The sequence below is a fragment of the Odocoileus virginianus genome, unplaced genomic scaffold (genome assembly GCF_023699985.2).
Source record: "Odocoileus virginianus isolate 20LAN1187 ecotype Illinois unplaced genomic scaffold, Ovbor_1.2 Unplaced_Contig_8, whole genome shotgun sequence".
NCBI classification, from domain to species: Eukaryota; Metazoa; Chordata; class Mammalia; order Artiodactyla; family Cervidae; genus Odocoileus; species Odocoileus virginianus.
This window is the reverse complement of record NW_027224325.1, coordinates 1,021,299-1,043,632: the sequence shown is the minus strand read 5'-3', so window position 1 is coordinate 1,043,632 and position 22,334 is coordinate 1,021,299. Positions and strand designations below refer to the sequence as shown.

The window sequence follows — 22,334 nt, the reverse complement described above, 5'->3', positions numbered from 1 at the left end:
CCCGGCGCTTCTCCGCAGGCCCCTCCGACCTAGCTCTATTGTAAAGTACCCAAGGCCGCGCAGAGCCTCACGGGAGCCGTAGTTCCCCGCGCCCCCGCCGCGTCGCTGGCTCGTCGAGCCGAGGAGCTGAAAGAGAGCGTGCGCCGAGTCACGCTTCGGGCTGCGACGCAACCGCCGCTGGGCGGAGAGTTGCCGCCAACCGCCTTAACGGCCGAAACAATGTTAATAGCTTTCGAAGTCTGTCGGCGCGTTCCCATTATCGCCTCCGTGTGCCCCTCCGTCATTTTACACGGAGTAGGTGGTCTCCATAGTTACTTTTCAGTTTGCTGTTCCTCTCATAACCTTTGTGAGGTAAAAGAATCTCCGGCCTTTTACAACCCTGGACAAGCGATGAGATGCAGAGGAAAAGGGAACGTAGTAACATAGCAAATGAGGGCAATTTTGCTTTAAGATAGAATGGAGCTGCAAATCAGACATTTCGGAACCTCTTCCTGGGCAGTAATTGCTATGGTTACAAGCTCAGGCGCGACAGGGCAGGTGCAAGAATTGCCTGGGAGCCTGCTGAGCGCCGCCCACCTCTCCATCGAGTCGCAGCCCCTCTAGTGCCTGGAAAGGTAGAGTCTATCCATTATTTTAAATCCATTCCTGCAGTTGCGGAAAAATCCTAGATGGAAAAGTATGTTTTGAAATTTCTTAAGATTTTTTCAAATCGTAAATATACGGCTGCATAAATTTGAGAAGTGTGTCTACCATAGCCCACTCCAGAAATCATACTACTCACCAAGTTTTCTGCCCGGAAATTTATTACAATTTGATCGTCACGTTACAGTTTTACCGCCTCGATAAAGATATTTGGAAGTAATTGATTACAATAAACTACTCAAGATAAAAATCACTGTGGTTTGATACCACTAGTATCAAGAAGTATTCAGCTCAGTGAACACTATAAAGTTAGTTTAACAACCAGAAAGTTTATTGAGCACTTCTTGTATACAGTACACTATACAATGAAAAGGTAATATTTCATCTGATGTGTGTCTTCATTGGGATTCCTAGTGAACAATATTGAAAAACAAATGTCTATGTATTTCATTTTCATAAAGTTATAAATTTTTAAGTGAAATCATTATTAGTCAAGGGGAACCCTTTGTAATAATCACCCATTAACTTGTTTGTTATATACAATTAGATTTGAAAGATCAACTTTCTTAAGGCAAATCCATATTAATATAGAAAAAATTTTAACTAGTAGTACCTCTGGTTAGTTGGATATAAGTTATACATGTTTTACAGGACCTTTGAAATGAAAAAATGCTACTGTATAAACAAAGCATGTTTATACAGCTACTTTGTTGTTTTGTTTTGTCTTTATTTTTGATTGAAGGATAATAACTTTACAATATTGTCTTTGTTTCTTCCCTACATGAATCAGCCATAGGTAAGCATGATCACTTCCCACTTTAACCTCCCTCCCACTTCCCACCCTGCTATTTTGCTGATTATTTTTCTAGATTTGGTAATTGAACAACTTTGGCTAAAGTTTATCAGGAATTGAACATCTTGTTATTTGGTATATCCAAATGAAAGACTGTCATTAAAATGATTACTGTCATTAAGTATATATTTTATTCTCTTTAGGTGTAACTTCTTTTCTCACTACTTTGTTTCTCATAACACTTGGGAAAAGATGTGTACTCCATTTAGGCAGAAATAACTCTCAGGAAATAATCATTTTCACAAGCAGTAATTTTGTACTGCAACCACAAGGTAAGATTTTTCAAAACACTTTTTATAGTAACTTCTGAGAATGTAGACATTTATTTGAGGTCAAATTTTTACAAATCTTTTAAGTTTATATTTAGGTAGAAAGGTAAAGTAGAATAAAAATAACTTCTAAAAAGGAAAAATAAGTCCATTCCAAAACTTTCTCATACAGCATTCTCTGTACATAAGCTTAAATGACAAACTCCTATTTGTGCTTTCCAACCCAATGTAAATGAGATGAAATGTAAAACTTCTGACACTTATTTGCATATTGGTCGTCTTTTAAAGCTATTAACATTATTACCATATCTTCATGGTTGATATTATGAATATACATTTATTTTAGCTAGCAGTATTCTATTAGTTTTATTTACAGATTCACTTGCAGGCAATATTCCAAAGCTGTTTTAAATTTTCCAAGTTGATGGTGGTTTCCTTGGTCCTTTGGGTTTTGAAAAACGATTTGCAAAACCTGAGAACAAAAATAAAACTGAATGGAGAAAGATCTCTTAAATAGAAATGAACACTTTTTCTTTTGAGTGTATTGTAATATGTGGAAATATATGGATTTTTTTCCCTAAAAGGTTAGCATCTTTGATCAGTTTAGTAATAGATTATAAAAGCATTCTAGTAATTACATTAGTGCTTAAATGATGACAATACAATTCTAATAACACCTTAAATTTGTGGAACACTTACAAATTTAATAATGGTAATAATTAGATGGTTATAATAGCCTGTAGTAATTCAGTATTTTTTTTCTCCAATATTGAGATATTGACATATGTACGTTTACAAGTGACATGTATATGTTTAAGGTATATGATTTGATACACATAAATATTGTGAAATGATTAGCACATTAAGGTTAACACCTCCATCCCCTCACATCATTGCCATCTTGTTTGTTAGATGAGTTTTTAAGATTTTTCTCTTAACAGCTTTCAAATATATAATACAGCACTGCCCGCAGTGCAGGAGACCCATCTTTGATCCCTGGTCAGGAAGAACCCCTGGAGAAAGGAATGGCATCATCTCTAGATTACTTATAATACCTTATATAATGTAAATGCAGTATAAATAGTTGCTGGTGTATGGCAATAAGGCAGTTGATGGAGGGCTTCCGTGGTGGCTTAGTGTTAAGGAATCTGCCTGCCAATGCAGGAGACACAGTTTTGATCCCCGATCCGGGAAGATCCCACATGCCACAGAGCAATTCAGCCCATTGTTGTTTTCAGTAGCTAATTCATATCTGACTCTTTGCCACCCCATGGACTGCAGCAAGCCAGGCTTCCCTCTCCTTCACTATCTCCAGGAGCTTGCTTAAACTTTTGTCCTTTGAATTGGTGATGCCATCCAACCATCTCATCTCTATCACCCCCTTCTCCTCCTACCCTCAATCTTTCCTAGCATCAGGGTCTTTTCCAGTGAGTCAGCTCTTCATTAAGCCCTTGTTGTAAAGTTAGACAGGCCATGAGCTATTCAAGTGATGTGTCTGATTGAGAGAAAAGAAGAAAGCAAGGACTATTTATGTTTCAGGCAAAGTTTGGTGCTTTTTTCATAGGTTATAGAATATCCTATATGAACTTTTTAACTAAATGATTTAATAAGAATAATAACTTTTTTCTAAATGTAACATTTTAAACCTTAGAGTTAATGTAATCCAAGTAAAAATTTTAAAACACAAGAAACCGATCCAAAGGTTCTAGTTAAATACTTTGCCTTGGTGAGATAGGGACCATAACCCCAATTGTGGCAGAGATTGCTACCTGTCCACCCAAATTTTTCTTTGTTTCTTCTTCAGGAATAGAGTAGTATATGGGAAGCTTATCTGCCCAGCATTATTGCATTTTCCTGGTGTCTTTTATAGTTTGGATGTAACACATGCATAGCATAAAGTTGCCTCTTCCAGGCTAGTGCCATAAGTCCTGAAGAGGAGGCCACACACCTCTTCAACATTTTTCTCTCTTCTTGCCACCTACAGTATGAATGTGGCTGCAACAGTTTTGATCATTCAGATAAGGACAATACCATGGAGCAACAGTTCCTCAGGGTGTGGTCCCTGGGACTACTGGAGGTCCCCCAGACCTTTTCAGGGATTCTGCTTTTTGGTTAATAATTTTTAGTAGTAATATCCTCTACCATTTACTATACTTCTTACAAAAAAATTATGTAGTATATATAATACTACCTTAAATAGCATGAATTTATGTTATATAAGTAGAATGCTTAATATAAAATTATTTTAAATTTATAGGTTATATTAAAGAGCAACTGGGCAAACAGTTCCTTTAAACTGTCAGAATTGTGCTTCACCTTTTCCTGTCAAATGAATTTTAATAAGATTAGATAGTAGCATCATCTGTTCTTTTCATCATACTTGCATATTTCTTATAACTTTGCTTAGATATGGATTAGAGTATTAAAAGTATTTCAGAATTTCTGCGTGTGGCTTTCACGTTCATTTATTACATGCCAACATGATCATTTGGTACCTAGTTTTATTTTCCACATATGCTAGGCAATTCAGGCCTATGTAACATGTAAGAAGAAGCTGAAAATAAAAAGATAAATGGCATGAAAAAGAATATAAACATAAGGACTTACACATATAACCTTGAATCATATTAATGTTGTATCTCTTATACTGCAAATGAATAATTAAGGTAAACATTTTTTTAACTCTACTAGAAAGTAACACACATACCAAAATTCAAAAAGGAGCTGGAGTTACTTGACTGAGCTGTCTCTGCAGGCTTGTTTGGTGGGGAAGAATTACAGATACCTAAATCACAAGAAAAAAATGTAAGGGAAAGAATGAATATAGACTCAGACCACATAATTGAGATTAAACGTTTCCTTCAAATTAATTAATACTTCTAGATAAACATCACATGTAACAAAATAGAAGTGCTTACAAATGTGTTCATACTATAATTTTCTCATTTTTGTGTGCATTTTTTTTTTAAGTTTTCTTTGCAAACAGATTGTATGGTAAACCCAACACTAAAGAAAATCACCAAAAGATTCAAGAATACGATCTATTTTATTGTGAATCTACTTTTTATGGGATTTGCATTTTGGTTTTCAACTGCATCTTACTTTGCATTCTGTTCACTCTTAAGTACATTTTAAAATAATTTGTTCTCCACATTAGCTCATCTATGGCAAGTCTGTAGTTTTTCTTCCACCATCCTCTATTCTGGAATATATTCACTTTCCAACCAACATTTTTCCTATTATGGATGTTTCTAGTTAGGTCCAGAATCTCCCAAAAAACACTGTTATGTTGCTTTGTTTTGCTATTTTAGCTCCACATAGGCAGACTTAAAAATACATTTTTCTTCCTATCACCTTGATATATTCATATATCAATATCTACCCAATTCTGAAAACAATCCAGTGAAAACATGGTTCATATTTTGCACAAGTACTGTCTTATCACCAAAAAAAGATAATTTCAGGCTTGTATGAACTTTCTAGGAAACAGTACATAATTAGAGAGAAATTGCTCAATATTCACCTTTATTTGTTCTCATTATTTTCAGAATGTAATGTGAGGACTGCATGTATGTTTGTATACACAAAAAATTCTAGAAAGCCCTCACACTTCCTGGAGCTACATCAGTATGAATCACTAGAGTATATCATGAATTTCAGTCAGGTTCAAGTAAAATATTTATTGAATACCTACAAGTGCCAAGAATTAGGCTAGCCACTGATGATAGAGACATGGATAACAAGTGGGTGGAGGTGAGAAAGTTCAGGAGATAGCTATCATCCCTATATTGCATATGAGCTGAGAGTTGTATACATCCTTCAGAAAGAAAACAATTGTCCCAAAAGGGAAAATTGGCGTTTTATAACTGGAGACAAAAATTTTGCATATAAGGCAATGGCACCCCACTCCAGTACTCTTGCCTGGAAAATCGAATGGACAGAGGGGCCTGGTGGGCTGCAGTCCATGGGGTCGCTAAGAGTCAGACACGACTGAGGGACTTCACTTTCACTTTTGACTTTCGTGCATTGGAGAAGGAAATGACAACCCACTCCAGTGTTCTTGCCTGGAGAATCCCAGGAACGGGGGGGGGGCCTGGTGGGCTGCCGTCTATGGGGTCTCACAAAGTCAGACATGACTGAAGTGACTTAGCAGCAGCAGTGAACTACTATTTTGCTTATAGCTTGTCATGGATACTTTTATGCTCCCTGCCCAGCATTAATTCCTTCTTCTGATAATTGAATTTTACTTTAAGAAATCACCCCTTTCCAGTGTTCACCTCCCATATCTCTTGTGGAGTTGATCTACCCATAGATCAAAGAGCTGATTTATGACCAGGGCTGTCAATTGGTACTTTGCGATGGTCACACCCTGGGTCACACCCAGGGATCGAACCCAGGTCTCCCACACTGTAGAAAACGATGTTTCGTAAGCTAAGCTAATCAAATCAATCTTTGGCTAACTGTTCAATTTACACATTCTTTTGCTATTTGCCATTTTATTTCTTATGTCTACTATAATTTGCTCTTGAAATGTTTAAATTCTCTTTTGACTGACTTCAGAAGAAAGACTATTTTCCAATCGTGCTTTCCTGAATTTGCCTGCAACGCAGGAGACCCAGGTTTGATCCCTGGGTCAGGAAGATCCCTGGAGAAGGGAATGGCTACCCACTCCAGTACTCTTGCCTGGAGAATTCCATGGACAGAGGAGTCTGGCAGGCTACAGTCCATGAGATTGCAAAGAGTTAGACACAACTAAGGAACTAACACTTTGATACTATGATTTCCTCTTTAAATGTTTACATTCTCTTTGGACTGACTTTAGAGGAAAGAGTATATTTTCCAGTCATGCTTTATTATAGGTAGGAAATTAGTTCACTACAGAGATCTAGTGTGGTAGCAGTAAAAGCCTAGCACACGCTTATGGACAGGGAGATAGAGTGAAAACTCAGAAGAAAAGAGTAATTTTCAGCTATAAACCTTCTTACTTAGCTAACACCTTATATCATGTTTTCTCAGTGCTCTTTGTCCCTCCCCACAATACCAGTATAGCTGTTTAATCCTTGATGATTAACCCGATGGATCAAGTTTGTAAAAAATATACTACCATATACTTTGTAGTTATAAATAGGATTTTGGAGATAACCAGTTTCCCATAGTTTCAGGAGTCAGGGTTTTGTTTTCATTACAATATAAGAAAAACAGTAAGCAACAGACTTTTATTGCTAATAATATTTGGTAAAAATGGAAATGTGTCAATACTTTGCTTATTTCATTAAATCAACACATTTGTTTCACAATATGCTTTACTGTGACTACTTTCAAAGAAAATACATCTGAGGTTAGACTGCTGGGAGTTTTAAATAACACAGTAATGACAGCATTTTAGGATGTGTAGAAAGTGCCAAACATCATACTGTTATTCCTGTGAATCACACAGAAACTTTTCCCTCCCTTTTCTCCCTACCCAGTATTTTAGCATCATGGAGCCTAACAACAGTGCAAGGCCTGAAGGTGACTGTTCTGATATATAGGCCCTTAGCAAGGTTCTGTTTAGGAATACTACTGTTAATTATTTTTCCCAGTGGTTATATAAGGAAAAATTACATATACTGAAAGTGGTATATGTATTCTAAAAATAAGTAACTTACTCTTTTTCACATTTCGTAAAATTTTCAAACTCTATAAAAATGAAGAAAAGGAAAAGGTTAGTTTTTTCCCTCTGAAATCCAAACACTTTTAATCAACTAGAAATATAGACTTCAGTCAAGAGGATTAATTTCTTTAAAAATGGATATCGAAATACACAGAATTATTTTTCTATCATGCCATTTTTAACTCAGTGCCAAGTCTCTACTTGTCTTATCTTGCAGTTTAGAAATAATACTATTATTCTGCAGGAAAAAAGATGGAGTTTCCATTTTTCTTCTTTATTTTTTAAAATATTTTATTTACTGGTATATTTATTTATGTGGCTGCACTGGATCTTCATTGCTGCGTGACAGCTGTCTCTAGCTGTGGTGCATGGGCTTCTCACTGCAGTGGCTTCTCTTGTTTGGGAGCGTGGGCTCTAGGCACACAGACTCAGTAGTTGCGGCTCTTGGGCTCTAGAGCGGTGGCGCAGTAGTTGTGGCACGCAGGCTTAGTTGCCCTGCAGCATGTGGAATCTTCCCAGACCAGGGATGGAACCCATGTCCCCTGCAGGTCTTAACCTCGATGTCTTAACCACTGGACCACCTGGGAAGTCCCCTACTTCTCTTCTTTATTAAGGGACCATGCCAGAACCCACAGTGGCTTCTGAAGATACTGTGATACATTGCCACTCCTATTCTAGTCAAAAAATTTGCCAGTCATTTTCTGTATTCGATTTACTGAAATTCTCTTCATACTGTTAACCATGCTACTTCCCTCTCCCTCTTTTCAGCAAACCCATATCTTCTGCCTCCTTGATGGTGGAGTCTCTAACTTATCTCTTCTATAAATCTACCCAGATTTCTTCTTTTCTTCACATTTCCTCAGGGTGTATGTTTTTCACTCTGTTCCACAGTATATTTTTTTTTATAATTTTCATTTTATTTCTCGTATAGGTATTGTATTCTAATAATTAACTATACTCTTTTCAGGGACATTTAGATGACCTTTATGGCGTTTCTATTTTTCTAACACTTAACAGAGATGTAATCTTCTGTATAATAGATATTTTAAAATTCCTTTTTGAAAAATTTAGGTTTTTAAATATAGATTATTTGTAATTCAAAATATCCTAGTGAAAATGCTCTCATTTTTGTTCTCCATCTTTTTCTTCTGCTCTATTGGTATATGTTTCTTTTCATAAACCAATATCACGCCATTTTAATTATTCGGGCTTTATAATATTTTTATATCTGATAAGACTACCCTTCTTTCACTGTTTTTATTTATTTATTTATTTTTTGCTGTTTCTTGCTCTTTCCCCGCACATATAAACTTTGGAGTCAGTCTGTCTAGTTTCAGGGGGAAAGAAGTTGATAGTTTTGGGGGGCATGCTCTAAGTTGTTTTTTGTGTTTTTTAAATTTTTGGTTTCCCTCTATTAATCTTGATTGCTGTGAGACTAACAATCAATATTAGTGAAGATAGTTAGTCTAATTTTTTCATCTTAATGCTAGCGGCCGGGGGTTGGAGTGACAAGGGTTAGGACATCTCTGGCATATTCCCATAAACTCCTATCTTTTTTACCTTACTCCTTGTAAAATTCTTTCCAGGAGGTTTCAGTGTCTGTTTTGAAGATGTTGAATTTTCCATGGTGTTAGGACAGCTAGTAGAACAAGTCTCTACAGATTGAGCCTGTATACCTAAAAAACAAAGTGTTTTGTTGCATAGCTTCTTAAGACTTCAGATTTACATACAGGTTCAGAATTCAGTAATTCTTAGCTTGATTTTTCTGTACATTATTTTTGCAATAGATTATGCATTTTAAAAATTTATTATCTTTATCTTATTTAATCATTCTGTGTACCTTTTCCATTTAGGTCCTATTTTATTGTTAACCTTTAATGGTCTCACTTTTCTATAATTTTTGAGAGAGAGTACTGTCACTTACAATCTTCATCAGCAAGAAGGAAGGACTCTAAGGTTCTCTCTGGCAGTGGAGGTGGTGGGGAAGAAGAACGATCTTGTTGTAGATCTATGAAAAAAAGAACATACAAAAAAAAAATCCTATCAATTGAAAGTCCTAAGTTAAGCTCCTTTTTTGAGACGAATGTATGATATTGCTTATTTGTGGAATCAAAAAAAATGGTACAAATAAACTTATTCACAAAACAGAAATAGAGTCACAGATGTAGAAAACAAATTTATGGTCACTAAAGGGGAGGAGGGGAGGGATAAATTGGGGGATTTGGATTTACATATACACACTAATATAAAAGATAACTAATAAGAACCTACTGTGTAGCACAAGGAAATCTACCCAATACTCTGTAATGGCCAATATGGGAGAAGAATCTAGAAAGAGTGGATATACGTATGTGTGTAACTGATTAACTTTGCTGCACGCCTGAGACTAACAACACTGTAAATCAACTAAGCACCAATGAAAAGTATTAAAAAAAAATCCCTTTTTGGTTTTATATTATTTTTCCATTTTTTCAATATTAACCTGTAACAGCCAAACAAAAAATTATCTGAACAATGACTGGAGCCTCAAAAATTTTGTTATTGTAGCTCTTTAGTCAATGAACCTATGCTTTATCACAAATTTAATAGCTGACTTATAAAAGTACTCTTCCAAAGAATTTGAACCTGACTTTAATCAAGCTTCTAGTCTTATATAACTTTGCAGGGAATCCTAGAGATAGAGGAACATGTTAAATAAAACCATGAGAATACAACAGCCAAATTTGGAATATTAGCAGTCTTAAGGACATTCCCTTCAACAAATAAATGGCAAGAGAGAACATAAAAAAAGAACTGTTACAAACTTTAAAAGGCTTAACACACATATAAAACAAATGCAAGATGTAGACTTTGAATCCAGCTTCAAATAAATCAACTGTAAAACATTGTTTGAAAAAATAAAAGAAGGACATGCTTGAGGCAATTCAAGAAAATGAAGAAAGTCTGCATATTAGATAATATTAAGCAATTATTATTAATTTTATTAGTGTGATTAATGCTATTATGGTAGGTTTAAATGTATGTTTGAATATTTCTGTGATTTTACTGTTGTTGCTAAGTTGTGTCCGACTCTGGGACCCCATGGACTGTAGCCCACCAGGCTCCTCTGTGGAATTTCCCAGGCAAGAGTACTGGAGTGGGTTGCTGTTTCCTTCTCCAGAGGATCTTCCTGACCCAGGGATTAAACCTGTGTCTCCTGCATTACAGATAGATTCTTTACCACTCAGCCACCTGAAAGCCCATTTCTGTGATAAAGAATTTTAAATAATGGAGCTACTTTCCCACAACATAAATCCTAAAGATACAAATGGTGTTCTATTTATGCATGCTCCTCATTGTACAGCACTAAGTATATACTTTATTAATGTCTTTGAAAATGAATACATGGTTAAGTGCTAGAGCTTTATCTGTCTTTGGTCATTGGGTTTTTTAGGTCTCAAGACTTATCTATAAAGCATGTTCTGTTGTTTATTCCTTGTATCCTGGGTAATATGCAAAAATTAAATATCAATGCAGTACTTCCATCACCAAATATAATCACTGGCAAATAGTAGGCATTTAACAAATATTTGATAACTACTATAAAGTAGCTTATCACCTTCCAGTTTGATTTTAGGAAGTATTATGAGAACTATAACTTTCAGGTAACAATATTCTGCCAAATACCTTCCCAAAATACCATTTTCACCTTAATGCTCCCCTGATAAAGAACCTACAGTGCTTATTACTTATTGAATTAAATCTAAATTATTCTGCCAAGTTTTGTGTGTGATAAAATACACATAACATTATTTGCCATTAATGACATTTAGTACATTCACATTGATGTACAAGTATCATCACAGTCTGGTTACAAAATTTTAATCTTCCTGAAAAGAAACTGCACACCCATTTAGTAATCACTTCCCATTACCCCCAGATTAGAGGGGCAACCACAAATCTGCTTTCTCTATATATAGATTTGTTTATTCTGGATATTTCATCTGCATATCCTTTAAGTCCTTCAGAACTTTCCCACATTATCTATCCAAATTTATTTTCCTTATTTCCCTAAAATAGAACCTCTGTTGCAATTAAGTTTGCCTACTTACGGTTTCTCTGTACCCGTCATGCTCATTTTTACGTTTGAGTCACTGTTACTCTGGTCCCTGCTCCTAGCATTAGCTCTTTTTTTCTTCTATCAATAATTTTCCATTTCTTTTCTCTACTCAATGAAACCTTCCCTAACCACTCCAATGATGCCTTTTTTGCCCCAGACTGCTGGTGATTAGAATCAACGCCATATAGATTATAACTTAATAGTTGCAATGGGTACTAATGTTGTCTACCCAATTTGAGTACATATATAATCGTTAAGCAGCCCGCTCCAGTCTCCTCGCCTGGAGAACCCCACGGGCAGAGGGGCCTGGCTGCTTTATACTTATTTTATCTCACTAAATCCTCACAAAAATCCTCTTAGAAGGGAAGTTCTATTATCATCATTTTATCAATGAGAAAAATCACAGTCCATGGAGTTGAAAGAGCTGGACATGATTTAGCAGCTGAACAACAACAATAGCAACTGAACAACAGCAATGTATAACTTAAACAAGGTCATAGATTTCGATAACTATTGGTAGGCCAGGGATTTGAATAAAGTCTACCTGACTCCAAAGCCCATGGTTTTTAATGTCTGTTAAACTACTTATTTATGTATTTGAATAATATGTTAATATGAATAAATATATTAAGGGTAACTACTACCTGTCATAATATATGTAAAATACCTATCAGTGTTCATAACTGTTGGCTGTTGGTGTTGTTATTCAATGTATAAAGCAAGTAAGAAAGTACTGGAGAAGCAACAGCAAGTTAAAAACCTAAGTGGTCAGAAATAGTTTTTCAAAATGACAGTGTTAACAATGATAAAACCAGTAAAATGGAACTGCTGCAAAGTTTTAAGAAGTTGTATCTGAAATAGTTGGGTTGTATATCAAGGAAGAGAATTCTAAAATCCTGTTTTCCTCTTACCCTTCACAAAACAAAACTACTAGCCTAGGAAAACCAGAAGTGAATCAATGAGTAGTGGAAGCTATTATGGAAACCATGCCATCTCCTGAGCTGACACTCTAAACTTAATGAGCCGTTCTTGTAGTACAAATTCTTACGGCTAAGTGTCACCTAAAGCCAAGGAAAATGAATGTTTTACCTGATTTTGGACTCTGGGGTTTTACACTCTGGAGGGGAAAAAAAAGTGAAAGAATAACATGTACACAAATCTATAAACTCTAGGCAATAAATAGCATTTTTTAAAAAATTATATTTCATATACCAATAGAGTTATGAAATATTTTCCCTATTTTTCCTAATATATAAATGTGCTGAATGAATTGTGAAGAATCATCTACTCTTACAGTGATTTTTTAATATGTCATGAATATTGGTTCTAAATTGATCCTTTTTATACTTATTTCCTCCTACTCAGAACATTTCCCTGAAAATTTAATTTAAGGTTAGGTTGTTGCAATTGAAATTACCTCATGATGCTGGAACAGAGGGATTGTTCTTTACCCTGGGACTTGGTAAGATAAAGACCATTAGCAGTAACAATAACAGTTACTAGTACATTAAAAGTGTAATTTAAAAGGTGGAGAATATTTTTACCACCACTGCAACTGTAGGCATGTTTAAATGTTTTAGATAGCTACTCTTCTGATCTCTGAAAGGTTAAGACGTTGGTTCATCATAGAATTGTATACAAATGCATAACAGATTGTTGAAAGTGTAGGTTTTTCTTCTAGAAGCAGAGAACATAATTCCAGAAGGTTTATATTAAATAATATAGACATCTGTTATTTTTTTAAAACTGCTCTCTATAATATGGTATCACAGCTAACAAGAAACTGCCTGCCAGATGACTACTATGAAAAAGAAATCTACTTATGAAACAATTATTTTTGCCTTGATTGTACTTTACGAATAAGGTCAAATGTTTACTCTTTCACTAAATCTTCCTTGATCACTTCCAACCTGAAGGGATCTCTCAGTCTTTCAAAGCTTAAGAGCTTTCATATGGTGTTGATTGTATTTGCCTTGTTACAATACAGACAAAAATAAACTTTGTGTACACCTGCTATATCTCTACTGCTAAACTTCAAATTTCTTAAGGACAGTAATTGTATATTACACATATCTTTTTATTCCCCACATTCTCTACCACATTGTTTTATAAAAAGTATCCACTCAATATTTACTAAGTGATAGATGTTAAAAATATATAAAGAATAGACTACAGTCTGTTGAATCTTAGTGAGTAGAGTCAGAAAAAATAGTTATTGACCTTGCTTGGTCTAAGTCTTACCAAATCATCAGATTTCTTTGATTCAGATGTTCCACTACATTCTAGTGACGTTCCAGTTTTTACCTTTACAGGTGAAGATGAAGATTTGGGAACACCCTGTGGGAGTTCTGTAACATAAATAAATAAATATGATTCAATTCTTAGGAGTATTGTAATTTTAAAGGGCAAATGTTACTCAGCAATGGCACACAGAATATTGAAAGGACCTGAGAAATAATCTAGTTAATCCACAGTTTACACTTACTGAACTGTACTCACCAGCTTCCTCTACTACAATAAAAGATTCAGGTGTCCGTTCAGGAAGTGGAGGAGGGATTTCATCATCTATCCTTGGAGAAGTTGCTATCAAAAATATAATCACAATTTTTAATTATAAAAATTCAAAGATTTTTAAAAGATATTTAAGCTGGTATCTGTTCACTCAAAAATCCAAAAAAATTCATATATTCTAATCTTGATACAAATTATGTCAAACATTACTAAGATGTGTAAGCTGGTGTCTGTTCACTCATGGAAAAAGCAACATAAATTCTCTCATCCTAAGTTGGAAACCCAGGTTTTTTTATTCTTCTTCAAAATTTACTTCTTTTAAAAGCCCAGGGATATTTTAATTAAGTTGCTGAGTATCAGTTAACATAGTGTAAAACTTTATATTAATTTAGGAAGCTTTGGATTGTTTTCTGCATAACTCTTGCCCTTTGTTTTACATAGAATATACAATACAGCCTCATGAAGCGCCTTAACATGCCAGATTCAATTACAGAGGAAGTAAAATAATAAAGATTTTAGTATTTCTTCTTCATTCTTATAGAATTAAGGATATTGACATTTTCCTTTTTACAAAACAATGGTATAACAAGGTTTTCTGTTAATATATTTCTGTAGATGTATTCAGAATTTTTATAGAATTTAAATGCTATTATGAGAAATTGCCAGCAGATGGCACACATGTCAATGTTGCTACAATCTTTGAAAAAGATTTGGTTTCCAAAGTTGGCACTCAGACAAGTTTAAGGTATTGTGGGTATCTAGAAAAATAAAATTTCTTTAAATCATAAAACAAGGTTAAAGTATATAATCTTTCCTTCTAATCAAAGAAGGAACTAGATACAGATGAAATATTTTTATAACAAAGCTATGCATCTATTGTATGTATTGAGGAATATGTACAGTAGATGTCATGGGTGGGTGCTCTGTTGCTCAGTCATGCCCTACTCTTTGTGACCCCAGGGACTGTAGCCTGCCAGGCTCTTCTGTCCATGGGATTTTTCAAGCAAGAATACTGGAGTGGGTTGCCATTTCCTCCTCCAGGTGATCTTCCTGACCCAGGATTGAACCTACATCTCCTGCATTAGCAGGAGAATTCTTTACAAATGATGTCATAGAGAAAAAGCCTTCTCTATTTCCTACTTAGGTGGAATGTTCTATATAAATTTCTGATGATATACCTAAAAGAATTAAACTTGTTTTTTTTGCTTTCCTTCATCTTCCACATCAAACTATTACAATTATCTAATAGAATATTTACTTCTACTTTCAAACCGTTCAGTAATATAACTTTTGCCTAAGAGCTTTCCAGGTGGTGCTAGTGGTAAAGAACCCACCTGCCAGTGCAGGAGACATAAGAGACATGGGTTCAATCCCTGGGTTGGGAAGATCCCCTGGAGGAAGGCATGGCAACCCACTCTAGTATTCTTGCCTGGAGAATCCCATGGACAGAGAAGACTGGAGGGCTACAGTCCATAGAGTTGCAGAGAGTCAGATATGACTAAGCAACTTAGCACAGCAATTTTTGCATAATATGCAAAAATACAGAATTGTAAAAGATAAAGTATGAAATTAAAGATTTATATAAGATTAAAGCCTCACGCAGAATACTGAACACATATCCTCATCTATAAAGTTATTATAAAAGTACAGAAAGTGAAAGTGTTAGTCACTCAGTCATGTCTGACTCTTTGCAACCCCATGGACTATAGCCTGCCAGACTCCTCTGTTCATGGAATTCTCCAGGCAAGAATACTGGAGTGAGTAGCCATTCCTTCTCCAGGGGATCGTTCCTGACCCAGGGACTGAACAGAGGTCTCCTGCACTGCAGGCAGATTCTTTACTGTTTGAACCACCAAGGAAGCCCCTATAAAAGGACAAGAGGAAATCAAATCCTCCTCTTCCAACTCCTGCAGGAAGAGAATTCAATTCTTAGCAATCTGTTCAATTTAGTATAGCCACATGGTTCTCCAACAAAAGTTCTGAGTGACCATGTGGTACTGTTTTTGGTCAAATCTTTTCTGATGTTCTTTTGGAAGTTGTTTCTGCATGCTAGGGATAAACTGTGGACTTTTGATAGACACATTGAGGAATGAGGATTGCTGCCTTTAGAAGCACGCCTGCTAGCCTAAGTCCTGTACTAGATCTGATTGCCTCTACTGTTGCTTGTTTCATGGAATTTTTCTTTTTTCTTTTGAGGAGGAGGAAAAAAGAGAGGCAAGCAGAGAAGGATAAGGGGGAAAGTGAGATGAAACCAAATCTTACAGAAACAAAGTAAAATTTAAAATGCCATACTAACTTTTAAAAATAACTTACCTACTACTGCTGTCTCTTGGTTCAGTGGTGGGGGAAAACTGGTCAGAGTAGTCAGTGTTAAAGAATCATGTGAATTGTAATAAGGAAAGAGGGTTGTAGAGGATTTTGACAGTGAAGAACAAGGTAAAACACTTCCATCTTGCTTCTGAGGTAAATCAAAAGATATCTTAGAATGAGCACTACTTGGAGACAATGATGAAAAATAAGGATCTTCTACTAAAGACATATAAGAATGCTCATTAAAAGCACCAGAGTCATGCTGTTTTTCATTAGCAGGATTGCACGTTTGATGCTTAGAGTCATGTGATGGCGAAATATTCAGTTCTGCTGAAGAAACATACATCACTTTTTGAGGCTGATCAAGACAAGAATTGTGTGGTTGAGATTCCAAATAAAAATTTCCCTTTATGTCCAACTCTTTGCCGTCTCTCTGTTGCATCAATTCAAAGGGAGTTGATTTGGTCCGCAGTATTGGCACCTTTAAATTAGAATATCTTCCTGCTGCATTTACAGGTTTAGATTTAGAATATGCTCCAAACAAAATGGAACTCAAGTCCAAACTTTGATGCTTCTGAAGAGGCTTCCCAGCTATTGGGAATACCTTTGTCTCCCATTTCGTGGTTGTGTCAGCATTTTTGTTACAACCACAGTTCAGTTCCAAAAACTCTAAAGAACTGCTCTGTTTAGCAGGGTGCATGACTAACCCTTCCTTTTCATTTATTTCAGAAGTCCTGAGGTCAAAGGAAGAAGCTTCTGCACTTTTCACCCTTATCCTTCCTTTGCTCTGTTGGTTTATCACTTTTGCTTCTTTTATGGTACTGAAACAAAAAGAAAGTGATGATGATACCATATTCCAAAGAGGCCTATTCCCATATCCACTTCTCAGCATCACGATGAGATATAAGCATAAGATAATCCTCCCAGACACAATTAGACAACAATATATGTGTAAAACTATACTCACCTTTTTGGTAAATTAGGAGAATAAGGTTTTGCTTTTAGGTTGGGATTTTGCTCAAAAACTGAATCCTTTGCTTGAATCTTCAAGAGAAGTGAGAGATTGATTTTTAGTGAGGTGATGGTAATGATAGATTTTAACATTTATAAGGCGGAAAACTTATTTCTCAGAAAATATCAAGATTTCAAATAATTCATGAAAGAATCATATGAGTTTCCAAAATATTGAATGAAGCAAGAACTTGTTCACATACTGAGATCAAAAGGATCAAAATAAAAGATTAGTGTTATGGAGATTAAAAAGGATTTGCTTATAGCACCATCTTTTCATATGTGAAAGTTTTAAAATGTTATTTACTTAAAATACAACTTTATTCTCAAAAACATTGTACTTTCAGAAATTTAATCATCTCAGCTTTTTGTGTTATGTCCTCATGCTTGCTCCATCTTTTTCTTCCTTAGTGTGCTCCAGCTATACTGGTTTTCTTGCCATTCCTTAAGTATACCAAATTCATTTCCAGTTCAAAGTTTTTACTATTCTTTCTGGTTGAAATACCCTTGCTCAATACATTTTGCAAGGTTGGTAGTTTCTAAAGTAATTATTCTCTACTTAAATGTCACCTACATATGGAAACCTTCCCTGACCACTCAACCTAAAAATCACACTCCCACCCCACCTGCCCAAACACTCTCAATCTTTATTTTCTTCATAGCAATTATCACATCATGAAATTTGTTACTGTGACTCATGGAATCCAAGCTACCAGCAATTGTAAAAAATATCCTGCCTTTGGAGCTGTTTAAATATGTTTTCTAAAAAGTCAGTGATAAGATTCTACTTGTAATGGGTTTAATTGTATCTCTCAAAAAGATATATTGAAATCTAATCCCTGAAATCTGTGAATGTGACTTTATTTGGAAATAAGATTTTTGCAGATGTAATTTAAGATGAGGTCATATTGGATTATAGTGGGCCCTAAAACAATGACTTGTGTCCTTTTAAGAAGAGAAAACACAGGGAGAATATGATGTGATGATGGAGACAGAGACTGGAGCAATGTATCTGTAAGCCAAAGAACACCAAGGATTGCTGGAAACACCAAAAAATGGGAATAGGCAAGGAAAATTCTTCCCCTAGAGCTCCGAGAGAGAGACCAAGGCCTTGATGACACGTTGGTTTTAGACTTTGTGACTCCAGAACTGTGAGTTTTAAGCCCCCCTTGGTTTACAGTACTTGTTACAGTAAGCCTAGTAAACTGATACAGAGAATTTAATATTCCACTTTTAATAATGAATAGAACAATCAGAAGATCAACAAAGAAATAGAGGACAGACATGGATAAGCATGTAAACCTATAAGAACTACCAAACGCTTATAAAACACTCTACCCAGCAACACAGACATTCTTCTTGAACATTTATGGAACATTCTCTAGGACAGACCATATATTAGGCCACAAAACAGCTTTAATAAATTTTAAAAAATAGAAGTCATACAAAGTATCTTTTTCAATTAGAATGGATTGAGACTAGAAATGAATAACAGGAAAAACTGGAAAATTCACACATATGTATAAACTATGTTAAACAACTATCTGGTCAAAGGAGAAATCACAACAGAAATGAGAGAATACTTAGAAATAAATGAAAATACATCATACCAAAATATATGGGATACAGTGAAAGCAGTTCTTAGAGGTGAATTTACAACTATAAATGTGTAAAAGAAAGATTTCAAATCAATTACTTAGCTGTACATCTTAAGGAACTAGCATAAGAACAAACTAAACCCAGAGCCAGCTGAAGGAAGGAAATATTAAAAGATTACAGCAGAGATAAATAGAGACTAAGAAAACAATGGAGAAAACCCAACAAAACCAAAATTTGATCCTTTGAAAAGATCAATAAAAATTCACAAAACTTTAACTAGACGGACAAAGGAAAAACGAGAAGACTAAAATTGCTAAAATCTCAAATTACAGAAATAAAAGTGGGGACATTATGACCAATTTCATAGAAATAAAAAATATATATAATAATATGAACAATTGTATGCCAACAAATTGTATAACCTGGATTAAATGGAAAAATTCCTGAAACACTTGATCAACCAAAACTGACTCAGAAAGAAATGCAAGATCTGAATAGAACTACAGCTGGTAAGTAGACTGAATCAGTAATCAAATATTTTCCCAACAAAGAAAAGTCCAGGATCAGATAGCTTCACTGGTGAATTTGACTAAACATTTAAGGAAGAATAAACACCTGCACAAACTCTTCCTAGAAATTGAATGACACTGCCAAGTCGATCACCCTGTGAGAACAGGAAATCCCTGTTACCAAAACTAGACAAAGATGCTACAAGCAAAAGAAAGCCTCAGAGCAATATTCTTCATGAATATTGATGCAAAGTCCTCAATAAAATACTAGCAAACTGAATTCAGTATAGGAAAAGAATTACACCCCTTGACCAACTGGGATTTATTTCCAGAGTACAAGGAATCTTGTGCAACAGTCTTCAACATAAGAAATCAATGTAATATACCATATTAAGAGAATTAAAGGGAAGAAATCCACATGATCATAACAATTGATGCAGAAAAATTTGACAAATTCTTGATAAAAATACTCTTAATAAACTGGAAATTTAAGGGAACTTCCTCAATTTGATAAAGGCCATATATAAAAAACCTACAGCTAATATCATAATGGTGAAAGATTAAAAGCTTTCTCCCAAGATCAGGCATACGACAAGGATGCCAATTTTTACCACTTTTAGTCAACATAATACTGGAGGGTCTAGCCAAAGCAATTAGACACACACACACACAAAAAAGGTATCAAAGTGGAAAAGAAGTAAGTGAAGTTATCTTCATTCGCAGATGACTTGATTTTACATGTGGAAAGACTCCACACACACACACACACAAAACTGCAAGACCTAAAAAACCAGTTCAGCAAAGTTGCAGAATATATAGTCAACACACAAAAACCAATTGTATTATTATAAAGTAACAATAAACAATCTGAAAAGAAAATTAGAAAAGCAATTAGCATCAAAAATATACACACTGATTAATAAATTTAACCAAAGAAATGAAAGACTTATATGCTGAAAACTACAAAGCATTGCTGACAAAAAATAAAAAATAAAAGAGGAGGCGTTCTATATTCATGAAGTGGATGTTTTTATTATTGTTACAATATCATTACCCAAAGTAATATACAGATTCAGTACAATCCCTATCAAAACAGTGCCTTTGCAGAAATAGAAAACCTCATCTTAAAATTCATGCAGAATCTCAAGGGACTCTGGCTAGCTAAAACAATCTTGAAAAAGAAGAGCAACGATGAAGGAATTAAACTTCCTGTTATCAAGAGGTACTACAAACATACAGTAATTAAACAATTATGGTACTGACATTGAACAGCCATACAGATTAATGGAATAAAAGAGACTAACAGTAAGCTCACAGAAAGAGCAATTGATTGTTTAAAATATTTATTTGGCTATGTTGGGTCTTATTTGTGGCCTGCAGGACCTTTGATGTTTGTTGAAGTATGTGGGATCTAGTTCCCTGACCAGGGATTGAACCTAGGTTCCCTGCATTGGGAATGTGGAGTCTTAGCCACTGGACCGCCAGGGAAATCAATGAGCAATTGATTTTTGATGAGGTTGCCAAGAGCATTCAATGGAGAAAAGACAGCCTTTTCAACAAATGATGCTGGGAAAACTGGGCATCTACATGCAAAAAAATGTATTCTTGCAGTATATACAAAGATTAACTCAAAATGGATCAAATACCTACACATAAGAGCTAAAACTAAAATTCTTAGAAGAAAACTTAGAAAGCTTCATGGCATTGGGTCTGGCAATGATTTCATATATATGACACCAAAGGCACTATCAACGAGACAAATTGGATTTTATGAAAATTAAAAACTTATATGCATCAAAGTGCAAAATCAACAGAGTAAAAGGGCAACACACATATTATCTGATAAGGATTAATATCCAGAATATTTAGAGAACTTCTAAGACTCAAGAACAGCCAACTCAAAAAGGGAAAAAAGACACAAAAACAGACATGGACAATGGAAAAGAACAGAGAGCCCAGACATAAACCCACACACCTACAGTCAATTAATCTTCAACAAGGAGGCAAGAATATACAATGGAGAAAAAAACAGTCTCTTCAGCAAGTCATGGTGGAAAAGTTGAACAGCTGAATGTAAATCAATGAAATTAGAACACACCCTCATATTATACACAAAAATAAACTCAAAATGGCTTAAAGACTTATAAGATATGACACCATAAAAAAAGAATTCTCTGACATAAATTGTACCAATGTTTTCTTAGGTCAATCTCCCAAGGCAATAGAAATAAAAGCAAAAATAAACAAATGGGACCTAATCAAACTTACAAGCTTTTGCACAGCAAAGGAAACCATAAACAAACAAAAAGACAACCTAGGGACTGGGAGAAAATATTTGCAAATGATGCAACCAACAAGGGCTTAATTTCCAAAATACACAAACAGCTCATACAACTCAATAACAAAAAACCAAACAACCCAATCAAAAATGAGCAGAAGACCTAAATAGACATTTCTCCAAAGATATACAGATGGCCAAGAGGCACATGAAAAGATGCTCACCATTGCTAATTATTAGAGAAACAAATCAAAACTATGAGGTACTACCTCACACCAGTCTGGATGGCCATCGTTAAAAAGTCTACAAATACCTGGAGAAGGAAATGGCAACCCACTCCAGTATTCTTGCCTGGAGAATTCCATGGACGGAGGAGCCTGGTGGGCTACAGTCCACGGGGTTGCAAAGAGTCGGATACAACTGAGAGACTTCACTTTCACTTTCACTTTCAACCCTCAGCTGAGAAGACTTTCAGCTCTTGTGTTTGCTATTGATTGTTTTCTTGAGTTCTCAAAGACCTGTGACCATATTTTTTTTTAAGTTGCCTGTTTTCTAATTGCATCACTTTACACACTGTTGTCTAATAATATGTGGTATTTA

At 35.2% G+C, this 22,334-nt stretch overlaps 1 protein-coding gene and 1 long non-coding RNA gene across 2 annotated transcripts in view; one reads left to right on the top strand and one right to left on the bottom strand.

Moving 5' to 3' along the window:
- The first annotated feature begins 163 nt into the window (after positions 1-163).
- On the top strand, positions 164-16,755 carry LOC110146941 (uncharacterized). Its single transcript, XR_002316698.2, has 3 exons — positions 164-614; positions 1,639-1,767; positions 16,617-16,755. It is a non-coding gene; the product is annotated as an uncharacterized lncRNA (long non-coding RNA).
- Positions 952-22,334, bottom strand: part of PTPN22 (protein tyrosine phosphatase non-receptor type 22) — a 56,833-nt gene continuing 35,450 nt past the window's right edge. Inside the window, exons 12-21 of the mRNA XM_020907964.2 lie at positions 17,305-17,381; positions 16,341-17,158; positions 14,016-14,099; positions 13,758-13,864; positions 12,606-12,633; positions 9,342-9,425; positions 8,978-9,093; positions 7,413-7,443; positions 4,472-4,549; positions 952-2,236 (exon numbers count right to left, since the gene is read on the bottom strand). Of these exons, the coding sequence (XP_020763623.2) occupies positions 2,172-2,236; positions 4,472-4,549; positions 7,413-7,443; positions 8,978-9,093; positions 9,342-9,425; positions 12,606-12,633; positions 13,758-13,864; positions 14,016-14,099; positions 16,341-17,158; positions 17,305-17,381 (1,488 nt within the window). The 3' untranslated portion in view covers positions 952-2,171. The remainder of the gene's footprint in view (positions 2,237-4,471; positions 4,550-7,412; positions 7,444-8,977; positions 9,094-9,341; positions 9,426-12,605; positions 12,634-13,757; positions 13,865-14,015; positions 14,100-16,340; positions 17,159-17,304; positions 17,382-22,334) is intronic.